This window comes from Dendropsophus ebraccatus, chromosome 4 (genome assembly GCF_027789765.1).
Source record: "Dendropsophus ebraccatus isolate aDenEbr1 chromosome 4, aDenEbr1.pat, whole genome shotgun sequence".
Lineage (NCBI taxonomy): Eukaryota > Metazoa > Chordata > Amphibia > Anura > Hylidae > Dendropsophus > Dendropsophus ebraccatus.
In genome coordinates this window covers 26827401-26839637 of record NC_091457.1, presented here as the reverse complement: position 1 = coordinate 26839637, position 12237 = coordinate 26827401, and the positions used below count along the sequence as shown (strand labels likewise).

Below are 12237 nucleotides of genomic sequence, written 5' to 3'. Positions count from 1 at the left end.
AAAAAACGCTAAAAACGAATGCGTGTGTGCATCAGTTTTTCAATTGAATTCCATTATAAAAAAATAAAAAACGCATCATAACGGATCCGTTTTTTTAACGTACACAAAAACGTAGACGACCTCATTTTGTTGTCCGTTAAAAAAAATGGATCCGTTTTTTTTCTTTTTTTTATAATAGAATTCAATGAAAAAATGGATCAAAATGAATGCACACACATACAACCGTTATTTACATCAGTCTTTTTTTACAAAAAACTGATGAAAAAAAAAAAAGGATTGCAAAAACGTAGTGTGAACCCAGCCTTAGTCTTTTGGTATTATTGTATGTCAGGGATGGGGAACCTTCGCCCCTCCAGCTGTTGCAAAACTACAATTCCCATCATGCCTGGACAGCCAAAGCTTTAGCTTTGGCTGTCCAGACATGATGGGAATTGTAGTTTTGCAACAGCTGGAGGGGCGAAGGTTCCCCATCCCTGTTATACGTGATCCCCTTTTTGGATGCTGGTATTACTCACTGTGGATACAACTGGAGTCCCACGGGATTTGAGTATTAATAACATTTGCATCCTTCCTTTTCACTGCTGTAAAATTTGAGCTGTGACTATGTTCTGCTTTGTGGCGTGCTGTCCTCAGGATAGGTCATCGGACATTAGGCCCTGAAAACCCCTTTAATATCGCCGCTACATGATTGTCGGCGGCTCGTTCTACGCACAGTTATTCTCCCCAGTACAGTATGTTAGGAGACAGGCTTTCAAAAACTGAAATTACCCATTTTATGAAAAATCATTCACATGGTATATGGGATAAATTGTTTCCTGGCATTGATCCACATGTACTTTTTTGCAGATTATAGAAAAGTAAGTGCTACCACTGCCGACCAAGTGAATGTAATACACAACATCTTTCAGCGCGCCGGAGGAACAATTGTATAGTCCCGAATCTACTGTGCTAAGTGCCTGAGACATAACAATTATTAAACCTTTGATGATATGTTTTAGCATAAGCTCCCTACATCATACAATACCTCCATAGTATACAGCTGGCAGAGGAGAATAGCCACTAGTGTTAGACCAAAGGCTCAATGGCGTACACAGAAAATGTCAAGTAAGGTCCTGTTCACATCATGTTTTTAGTCTTTTAGAGTTAGGCCAAGAGTTAAAGTTAGAGACATAGGCCAGGAGTGTCCTTTTGGCTTTTACCTGGCTTTTACGTATCAGTATATTAGGGAACAGCATAGTAAACAACACTATTTCATACCATATGGGATCCCTTAATACATGTATCTGTTAAAGGTACAATATACCACTGTCTTGTGCATTGACCAATAGAATACAATGGGTCCTATACTGTCTGCAATTGCGGACAGTATGCAGGCTGTTTTCTATGGACATGTGCAAGATAAAGTCAGATGTCAACATTACTTTGGGTACTGTTTATAAATTCCCTATGACAAAGTTCAACCACGGCAGGGAATGTTGTCATGGGGAAACCAGAGCAGAAAAATAGAAATCAGAAATGTCTATGAGTATTCATAATGTGACACAGAATATATAGAAAAAGCTTGTTGTAATGGGGATATTTAAAAGCATTTTTCAAGGACAAAAATATATTAAAGAAGGGCCCTAGGTGCTGTCAAAATAAAATAAAAAAATTAATTTATTAAAAAAAAGGCATACTCACCTCCCCTGCTCCCTCACCCACTGCAGCTCTTTGCTTCCTCCTGGTTATTCTGATGTCACTAGAGTGCAGGAACTTTCCCACTTGGCCAATCAACAGTGGTGACCGGTCTAAGCTCATGATTGACTTAACAGGAACCAGGAAGACCCAGAGAGGACAGTGGATCAGGAGCTAGTGGGACTGAGACGTCGGGGGAACAGGATCTGTGAGTATGCCTTTTTTTTTTTACTTTGCCTTTATATTCATCCCCGGGCAGCTCCTTTATTGTTATTTTTATTGCATTGTTAAAAAGCTTTTATGGTAACCTTCGGTTACAGTGTATGTCTTAAAAAACGTAAGCAAAGAAAACTTACTTCTCAGGTAATAATTTTTCGGCAATTTGATGGCAATGGGTGTAAATTCAATCATTTGTTTATGAATTAGAAATAAAGACTATGAATTAAACATTCGCTGCAGTACAGGTTATTGTAAGTCAGGAAAGTAAGATGGAGAAGAACTAGCTGTACTTCTGGGTGAACATGAAACAGATAATAGTCCACACATTTAGGATAATTGTAGCCAAATTAGGGCAAAACAAAGTGAGGCTGCTCTATGTATGGCAATGCTAGACTTCATAACCGCATAGGAGAAAGTGTACAGTAGATAAGTCGGAGAACATGAAAGAGAACTGTGACGGTGATAGTCTGCATCCACCAACGTGATGTGGACATCTTAAACGAGAAGTCCGGCGTTTTCTAAAACCCGTCATCCTGCAGGGGAAGGGGGGAAATTGATCACAATTACTAACTTACCTCTCCTTGTCCCCTCGTTGAGTGGCAGGAATGACCGCAGGCTCCAGGATCTCTGGGGTGTCCATATCACGAGTCACGACTTGGCTGATGAACTGGGCGGGATTCTGCTCCAGTCACTGATTGGCTGTATAGCCAGTTCAACAGTTGGCGTGCCTTTTCCCCCGAGTCGTGACATCATCACAACCCGGAGGGAAAACGACTTCTGGCGGGGCTACCGCAGCCGCTGCTCACCGCGGCCAGAAGGAGAGGTAAGTTAGTAATTGTGATCAATTTCCCCCTCCCCCTGCAGGATGCCGGGTTTTATAAAATGCTGGACTTCTCCTTTGAATCCAGTATCTTACTATTAAATCGAACAGGAATGAACATTTATTAGCTTAGTATAAATGTTTACCTATATCATCGACCCATGGAATAAAATGTAATTAATTTTTAGTTATGGAAAAATGAATATAGAAAGGTTTGCAATATGGAGATAATGTTTATGGATATCTAGGCATCCCGACACCGATCAGACAGATCACACAGTGAATGGACACAGTGCCATTCATTATATGGTGGCCATTTGGGGTTACTGCAGCTCAACTCCCATACACTTCTATGCTGAAGCCACAGCTGGGTCAAACGGCGGATCAGTAGGAGTTGCACCCCACCGATCTAATACTGATGATGACCTATCCTGAGCATAGTAACAGCATATAAACTGTTCTCTCTCCTCAATATTGCACATTTCTATAAACATTTTTCTATACCTACATTTTATATCATACTATAGGTCAATGACAAGTCAACCATATCTAAGAACACAGGCATACAAGTAGGCCATAATACAGAGCAATACACAGCTCCTGTTCTGCCATATGGTACTTCTGTATATTGCTGTATTATAGAGATAATCTATGTTTGTAGAAGGGAAAAGCTCAGCAAAATGGCTCTGTTTTATGTGTGTTGGACTCAACAAAAAATTCTTTATGCTTTACGTATATGAAATCAAAGTCATATGGCCGTACAGTAGGGTCCCATAGATGTCTATGGGTGTTTTATTACCAAGCCCGAAATGAGCCGTAAATGCAGTTTTGTATATTTTGGCAAAGAGAAATTGTCAGCGACTATTACCTTACCTTGCACTGGCGAGCATCGGGCATGCTGACACATATTCATTACGCAGATTATGATGTGAAGATTTCAATCTGACCCCTTCCAGGTATGTGAAGCCATTTATTATCTCAGGGAATGCACACTTTAATTCTATGTTCATGATAAGCCATGTAAAAGTAAAGTCTACACCGTAAATTATCTATATAATCATTGAGCTGAGTGACACCCCGTCCTTGCCTCTCCTCTCAGGGTGTGTGGACTCTCTACAATGACCTTTAGCGACTGCTCTTCATTGATGATAATTGCTGCCATTGTGATTGAAATTGATTTGTCATGCTGAAACTGTTCTGCAGACAGGCCCTGTCATTGCATGGGAACAGCTCATTGACGTCTTCTACATAGGAATGAATAGACTCCCATTGTCAGCCGTAATGCAATGTCATAAGGGGATCGAAAAATCTCCACATGTAAACATCATCTTGTAAGACACACAGCCTTCACATTGTCAATACTAGGCCTTTACATACAATTAGGTGCGAATTGTTGTACTTACCGTGTATTGCCATCGACTGTTAGACATTCACTATAAATTACAGTAGTTACATTCATTTTATTGAATAATAAGGTCTATTGCAATGTGAGCACCATCTAGAGAGAGTGGGCTGTAGAGAGCCAAAAACATGACGCTACTTCTGTCAAGGTTAGGTTCACATTGCATTTAGCAACTACATTGAGTATATATGGCTAGTAAATTTCTCGGCACTCACCAATCAGCTATGCTTGTAATGTATATTGCATCTTCGAAGATGAAAAACAAATGGTACAGGACGCATTTAGGCTTGCACCTTGCCAGTTTTCATCTTCGAAGATACAATAAACATTACAAGCATAGCTGATTGGTGAGTGCCGAGAAATTTATTACTATTGCTTACGTGGGACTGGTTTCTGTCTACGTTCACCACTGCTGATTACCTGAGTGCCGAACTAAACTCTGTTTGCTGTATTCATATACATACAGACAGACATGTCTATCAATTTCAACCAAACCAAGGGGAAGAGGAAGATGTGAATGAAGGGGGTATATATGGATACCTGTAGACAAGAATTTTATGGGGGAGATTTATCAAACATGGTGTAAAGTGAAACTGGCTCAGTTGCTCCTAGCAACCAATCAGATTCCACCTTTCATTTTCCAAAGAGTCTGTGAGGAAAGAAAAATGGAATCTGATTGGTTGCTAGGGGCAACTGAGCCAGTTTCACTTTACACCATGTTTGATAAATCTCCCCTATATGTCTATAAAAAGGATATAAAAGGTACAGTAGCTTTCTCTCCTAAAAGGAAAATAACTTGCTCTCTGTTGCCACATTTTACAAGGAGAATTCCTTCAAGTTAATGCTTGCTTCGTTTCGATCACAGCAGGTTTCTTTGAGCTTTCATTTATAGATGGGTGAAGCGCTTAACCACATGCTTCCCTCCCAGAGTGCCAGATCTAACTGATTATAGGAATTGGGCATCATAGGCTTACAATAGAGCCTGCCTCCTGTAATAAGTTAGATCAGGAGATGGCCGTGAAGTAAAGCACACAGCCGTGTGTGCTTCACTCACTTATAACTTACAATTGGAGCTGGTCTCAGGGTTTCAGACCCAGTACGATCGAAAGTTATAACGCACCTGGACCATATGCCAAAATTTTTTCACTGTACTTTACTAACTTTTACTAACACTTTAAGAAGCCTTAGAACATGACTTACTAAAGAGAAAGTCTCAAAAATAAATAAATATATATATATATATATTGCAGATAAGGGTGCATAAACATTATGAAGAAAGTATACGTACCTGCTCCATACCACCTTATAGCGGCTCCCGCCTCTCTCTAACAGACACAGGAAGTCATTTTCAGGAGGCTTCTTCCTAGGTCACAGCCCTGGGTCCTGCTGCTGGAACGTCACAACCCTGTTAATGGATTGCCTGCTCACTGATTGGCTGAGCGAGCTATCCATCAATGCAGTGATATGAATGATGTTGCAGCAGCAGGAGCTGCTGGAGACCAGTGGCCGTCAGAGATTGGTAAGGCAGCGTTGTGGAGGAACAGGGACGGGTAAGTATACTTTATTTATTAGTTCCTGTATTTTTTTATTTTCATGGGATCTCTCCTTTAAATTCTGATTTAGCTTATTAAATCCTCACTCTTGCTTTAAGGCTTCTTAATTAGGTATTGAACTGAAGGTTGCACCAGAGAGCAAGTTTTTTTTCTTTTTGGAAAGATCTACTTTGTATGTTTTTTTTTTAATTCTCTAAAATTTCCAGTGGAGCATGGATGACCTATTAGTCTTTCACATATGTATGCTTTTCAATACAGCTGCATGTTGTATAGGAAAGGGAATCAATGGCAGACATATGTCTGAGATGCAACTGCCAATACAGTCATGTAAGTTCAAAGAAGGTATCAAATGGTAGCGCCCAAATGTAATGTGAACCTCTCATTAATTCATATATCATGACTGAAAACTAATATCTAATAAAGTGATTGACAGCCTGTACATAAGATTTGTTGGTAAAAACACATGAATCAATTACATTTTTTGCTATAGTTTAATCTTGTGAGGGTTCTCAGTTATGGACAATCCCTAGCTGTTAGAAGGGTCTCATAAGTATAAAGTTATCACAGAGTAACCCCTGATGGCACCACCAACATTAAGGAAACCTGACAGTTAGTGTTCAGTTTCCCTGTAGTGCCACCTGTGGGCAATGTAAGTATTACACAATGTCCACTGGACAGGTCCTCCAGATCAAGAGATGTTCTTTGGCCAAGAGATATGGGTTCCAACTGAGGACCCCTAAGAGGGTATATAAAAAATTGGTTTGCTAAACTGGACAATCTTACAATGTTTATGAAGCCATTATAATTTTTATATGTGAACAAATCCCCCTATAATATTTTAGATTCTAAAAGTTCCCATACAGATTTGGCAAATGTCGCCTAAATTGCCAGTGGTATAATGTATATTGGGGCTTCCCAGCTGTTCCCCAACAGAGGATGTTGGGAGAGAAGAATTAGACATGTTAAATTACAGCTGTCCAAGCCTTTTGTTTTTGGGGAGATAAGCCACCACCAGAAAAGTCTGGAAGTGCCTTACTCCTCTTCTCTTTATTGAGAGCACACAAATATCCATATGTTTGTGGGGAACATGTATGGGGACCTGGAGCGCTGAGATCTCTGCATTGTGGATGTACACAGTTCTGTAGTAGAGCTAATTTATATCACGCATAGACGTCATCTTTACAAAGCTTCACAGGGATTTCATTAGAATGGTTGGAACTATTACATGACTTATATGATCTATTTTTATTAATTTAAAGTTAGTCCCAATTACATTAATGGTCGTCCATGAGTAATAGTGATACACTGGACTGGAACCATTATAGACAGGAGCACATACAACTAATGATGAACCGGGGACTCTTAGGAAGCTGGATAATCTATATCATTTAAAGCTGTGGTAAAAGCCGGAACATATTAAATATTCAGGTTATAATGTGAGATTTTATATGAAGAATGTCAGTTTACAGGTTTGCATTTAATAAAAGAGCTTAGTAAACTTACGATCATTGCAAACAGGTCCTCCATAGGAGGTCATAGTGCAGTCACATATGAAGCCATCCCACTGTTGTAGACATACACCCAGATTACCACACGATTCCTCTGAGCAGGTGGTGCTGGGGCCTGTAAGAAAAATAGACAAAGAACATGGTGGCTTCTTGTACATATCATCACCTATTGCTTACAATATATTTTTATATCAGGCAAAGCCATCTTCATTACAGAGGAGCAAAGTGAAGACGGGTTTGCTGAGTACATTATCACCTACAGAGGTCGGAAGGGCCGAGGGGGATGAGTGAGTAGGAAGAGGAGAGAAGCAGCTGTACAGTTTGCAGACTATCTGGGCACATAGTACACTGGATTCAGAGGTAAGAAAGGTCAGTGCTTATCTAAGATCAAGGTGAGAGAAGATTGCAGGATGTAGTGTTTTGCAGGGCTAACTTTTCTCCTCTCTGTGCTCACTCTCCCCCCTAGACCCCTCCCGTCTCCATAGGGCATAATGGACACAGAAATCCTGCTTCTTCTGTAGTAAGGGGAGGTAGGAAAACAGCTTGTTGAGTACAGAAGGAAACGCATTTGCTTAATAAAACCTATTACAGAGTTTCTTATAATCACTTGTACTATTGATATTTATTGATTTCTGAAAAATGACATTGAAATGACAGTTATACTTTAACTTTTTTTAATATAGTAATTTGTGACTCCTGTACCTTGTCTAATTTGCTCATTGTCTACATTTCCTTACCATGGCTATAAATATTCCACCCATCTCCGCCAAATCCATATAGATGCTTCAATCACAAAAATATGCATGTCTGTATTCTCACACCTGTGCACAGTTATATCCATGGCCACTATTAGGCCATAGCAGTAATATTGTACATTACGTAGTCAAACAACCCTGGGGAGGCCCTGTCTAGTTTCCTGGTGATGTTTGTTTACAGCACCGACAACATTAACTAACATCACGGTTGGGGAACTAGCACTCATCTGTGACAGGTAGTAAAGAGGTTAAGATTACTGTGCAGTATCTAGATAGGGTACTAGGACCTTCTGTAACCCTTTTTGGCCTGCAGGTTAAGACCCTTTACCATGATGTAAGCTTGACATTTCCGAGGTGCACACTTTGACATATTTGCTGAAACAACTTTGACAAACTAATTTCTAACCTCAGTATCCATCTTCACTAAACTGGTTTCATCTATAGTAAAATTAATGGAGACTCTGACATTAGCAAAGGGGAAAGCCAACCTGATAATTAAGCCAAGGGTTTTCATCAAGCTTATTTGGATATGGATATACATTGATCAGCCATAACCTCAAAACTGCTGACAGGTGAAATCGATAACATTGATTATTACAATGGACTGTCAAAGAGTTGGATATATTAGGTGACAAGTTAACAGTCAGTTCTTCAAGTGTAAGAATCTGAGCAACAAGGCCCATATTGTGATGGCTGAAAAACTGGTGACCCAGAAACAGAATCATGAACACATAAAACCCATTGATGATTGAGGGGAGCTAAGGCTATCAGGCCCGAACCCAATAAAGAACAACTGTATCCCAAACTGCTAGATGAGTAATGCTTGACCTAGATGACACCAGGATGCTCTAAGGCAGGGGTGTCAAACTCAAATACACAGTGGGCCAAAATTAAAAAAATGGACAAAGTCACGGGCCAACTTTAAAGCGACTCTGTACCTTCATGTAGCTCCTTTTAATCCAAGATCTGTCTGTGGCAGGTGATGCAGTTATTGTCCTAAAAAACAACTTTTAAACTTGGAGCCCATGCCCAACGGGAGTGGCCTAGATAGTGTATACATTAGGCTGGCACACCCTCTCTGTCCCTCCTCCCAGCCCTCCTCATCATTAGGAATGCTCCAGGCAGATTGCCTCCTATTCGTCAGCTGTGTCAGCCCAGCTGGATCGTTAAGACACCTGTGCAAATGTACAGCATTGAGAAAATGTTCCAGTGGCATTCCTAATGATGAAGGAGGGAGGAGGGACGGAGGGATGGTGCAAAATTAGGGCACAGATACTCCCGTAGGGCACTGGGCTTTCAGTTTAAAAGTTGTTTTTTTAGGACAATAACTGCATCACCTGCCAAACGGACCCCAGGACAGATCTTGGATTAAAAGCAGCTATCCAAAGGTACAAGCGGTTTTTTTTTTGGTTTTTTTTTGGGGGGGGGTGTCAGATTGTGGGTACAGAGTCACTTTAATAATTATTGAATCGCGAATGCAGCGGTGCTGGCACTGTCAGTGGTGCGCGTCACCCAGCCCTGTGCACTATGATAAATGACATGTTAATTGCTATAACATGATTAAACCTCAACCCATATTATAGCCAATCCCCCAAAATTGCCCCTCATATTAGCCAGCCCTCCCAATAGTGCCCAAATAGTAGCCAGCTCTCCCCAAGTTTCCCATATAGTAGCCAGCCCTCCCCAGTAGTCTCATATAGTAGCCAGCCCCCCAAGTGTCCCATATAGTAGCCAGCCCTCCCCAATAGTGCCCAAAAAGTAACCAGCCCCCCAAGTGTCCCATATAGTAGCCAACCCTCCCCAATACTCTCATATAGTAGCCAGCCCTTCCCAATAGTCTCTTTATAGTAGCCAGCCCTCCCAATAGCCTTATATAGTAGCCAGCCCCCCCATAGTCTCATATAGTAGCCAGCCCTATCAATAGTGCCCAAATAGTAGCCAGCCCTTCCCAATAGTCTCATATAGTAGCAAGCCCTCCCCCATAGTTTCTTTTATATAGTAGCCAGCCCTCCCATATAGTCTCATATAGCAGCCAGCCCTCCCCAGTAGTCTTATATAGTAGCCATGGTGGGCCAGATGTAAGTTTAACTCTGAATTGCCTGGCACCTGCGGGCCAGAGTTTGACATGACAGCTCTAATGAAAGGAAACAAGCTGCTGGCATGGTGCTCTGGGCAGTGGTCTGTTGGGAGTCCCAACATTTATGTAGATGTTATTTTTGGACCCCCCCCCCCGAAGAAAACGGTACTTACTCCTGACATTGACCTCTTTCAACAGGATATTGCCCCCTGCCATCCAAATTTTGTTCATGAATGGTTTGAGGAACACGACAGAGAGATTAAGGCATTGACTACACATTTCACAGATCTCAATCTACAGTAATTGTGTTGGAAAAGTAAGTCCGATCTATGGAGTCCACATTAACCTACAGGACTTAGGGCTGTAGGGAGTTAGCATTTAATGTAAGCATGCGCCAATTCGCTAGATTTGTATTCCCTTACCAAGCCCATTAGATGGCTCGAAGATCATGAAGCCAAGGGCTGTACATATCGTTCATAATGTTTATGAAGACCTTGTTGTGTATACTAAATAATAAAGTATATACATTACCTTTCCACGGTGTCCTTCTAGCTTGTCCCCACTCACCGCTAGCTGTGCTGAAGCCGTCTCTCAATTCACAGGTCGTTCAGCCAATCACTAGCCGAGACACAACAGTGCAGCGGCCAGTGATTGGCTGAGCGGTCCGTCAATGCACAGAAGGCTTAAGACATGTCAGTGGCGGCTGCGGTGAGTGGGGACAAGCTAAAAGGACCCTGGGGATCGTTGAGCGGTAAGTATTAAGTTTATTATTTTACTTTACACATCCCTCAGCTGTCAGCCATAGCCATAGCCATTTGGCTGTATCCCAGTTTTCCAGGCGGTCCTCCGGCTGTATCCACCCTCTCCACAGAGGTGGAAGACAGCGGGAATCATTGCCGAGAGTTCAGGTTCGTACGAACCGGAACCTCGGCAGGTTCGGACCATCCCTAATCAGTGTATATACATATACAGCTCAGGTTCACCTGCTAAGGTCATTACTGCCATAGGGCCAGTTCACACTCAGCAAATTTGGTGTAATTCCGCGGCGGAGCTCTCCCACCAGCCTCAGTGTGAGACAGTGTGTCTATGAGAGGGCTCATGGAGGCAAACAAGAGAATTCTGCCGAGTTTGCTCAGTGTGAACTGGCCCATAGTGTGGGTGGTCTGAACATTTTTAAGCTATACAAGTTGAGTGTATACATATGTAAGGACACTATGTATATGTTGCTGAAAGCGCCTGCGTATGGCTTAGCTGCAACAAATCCGCTCACGGCACGTGAAGCCTCGGCAATATTCAGAGCTGATGGTTCTGTCATCATGTTCAGATATTCTAAATTACATTGATGTAGATGTCCTTATCTGTTCATGTAGTCGCCTGGAAAAACACTGCACTTGTCTATTACAGCGTATCTGCTGCTGCAAAGTTTTTATCTGCACTAGTCCCCTGTAGAGATCAATCTCATTTTGTATATGTAATCTGATCCTTTCTTCTCTAAAGCTGTCTGCAGTGGCTGCAGGAATAACCAAAGACTATGTTTTCCATCACTTCTTTCATGTATTTTCTCAGGAGAAATCAATAAGGATAGTTGTCTAACTTCTGTGCCATGACTGGATTATTAATAAATGCATTAATCAACCCTTTAATTTGGAGGGCAAATAATTGTATGAGGGAGGGGCAGAAGAACGTGTAAGCATAATGCAGATCTGCTGTTCAGAACACTGGGGCAGAGTTAATATTGGAAAAGTTCCAGCAATCTACAAAAAAAAAAAGTATGGGGGATTGGCTTCAAGAGACGTGGCTTTTGCAAAAGCGGTGTGACTGGGCATGCAACATGGTACATAAAAAGTTGGGTGCAAGATTCTGCTGAAGTTGAAGCCGACCAATTGTTGACTAGACAAAAGAGACAACACATGTGGTACTTGGCCAGTAGTTGAGCTAACCGTGATGCCAGTTCTGTGGTGTATGGCTAGGGGTGTTAGTTGTTGTGACGCCAGTGCTAGTCCAGCACACAGGTGTGATGGTGGTACCTGTTTTGTAGATGGTAAGTTTGTGTCCCCAAGGTGGTCGGTAATCTGTCGGGTTGTAGTCGGTCCCTTGGGCTCTTGTCACGGCAGTCTTAAATGGCAATTGACCCACCCGGACTATCGGTACCGCCACCCACAGAAAGGGGAAAAATAACCCAAGGTGTGTGGTTTGTGTGTATGAGTGCTGGTGCGTAGAGAATATGAC

The 12237-nt window shown here is 41.8% G+C and overlaps 1 protein-coding gene across 14 annotated transcripts in view; it reads right to left on the bottom strand.

Moving 5' to 3' along the window:
* NRXN2 (neurexin 2) overlaps positions 1-12237 on the bottom strand; it is a 609925-nt gene that overhangs the window by 244187 nt on the left and 353501 nt on the right. For all 14 annotated transcript variants that reach the window (XM_069965315.1, XM_069965314.1, XM_069965322.1 and 11 more), the window contains one exon: positions 7172-7291. In XM_069965315.1, coding sequence (XP_069821416.1) covers positions 7172-7291 — 120 coding nt within the window. The remainder of the gene's footprint in view (positions 1-7171; positions 7292-12237) is intronic.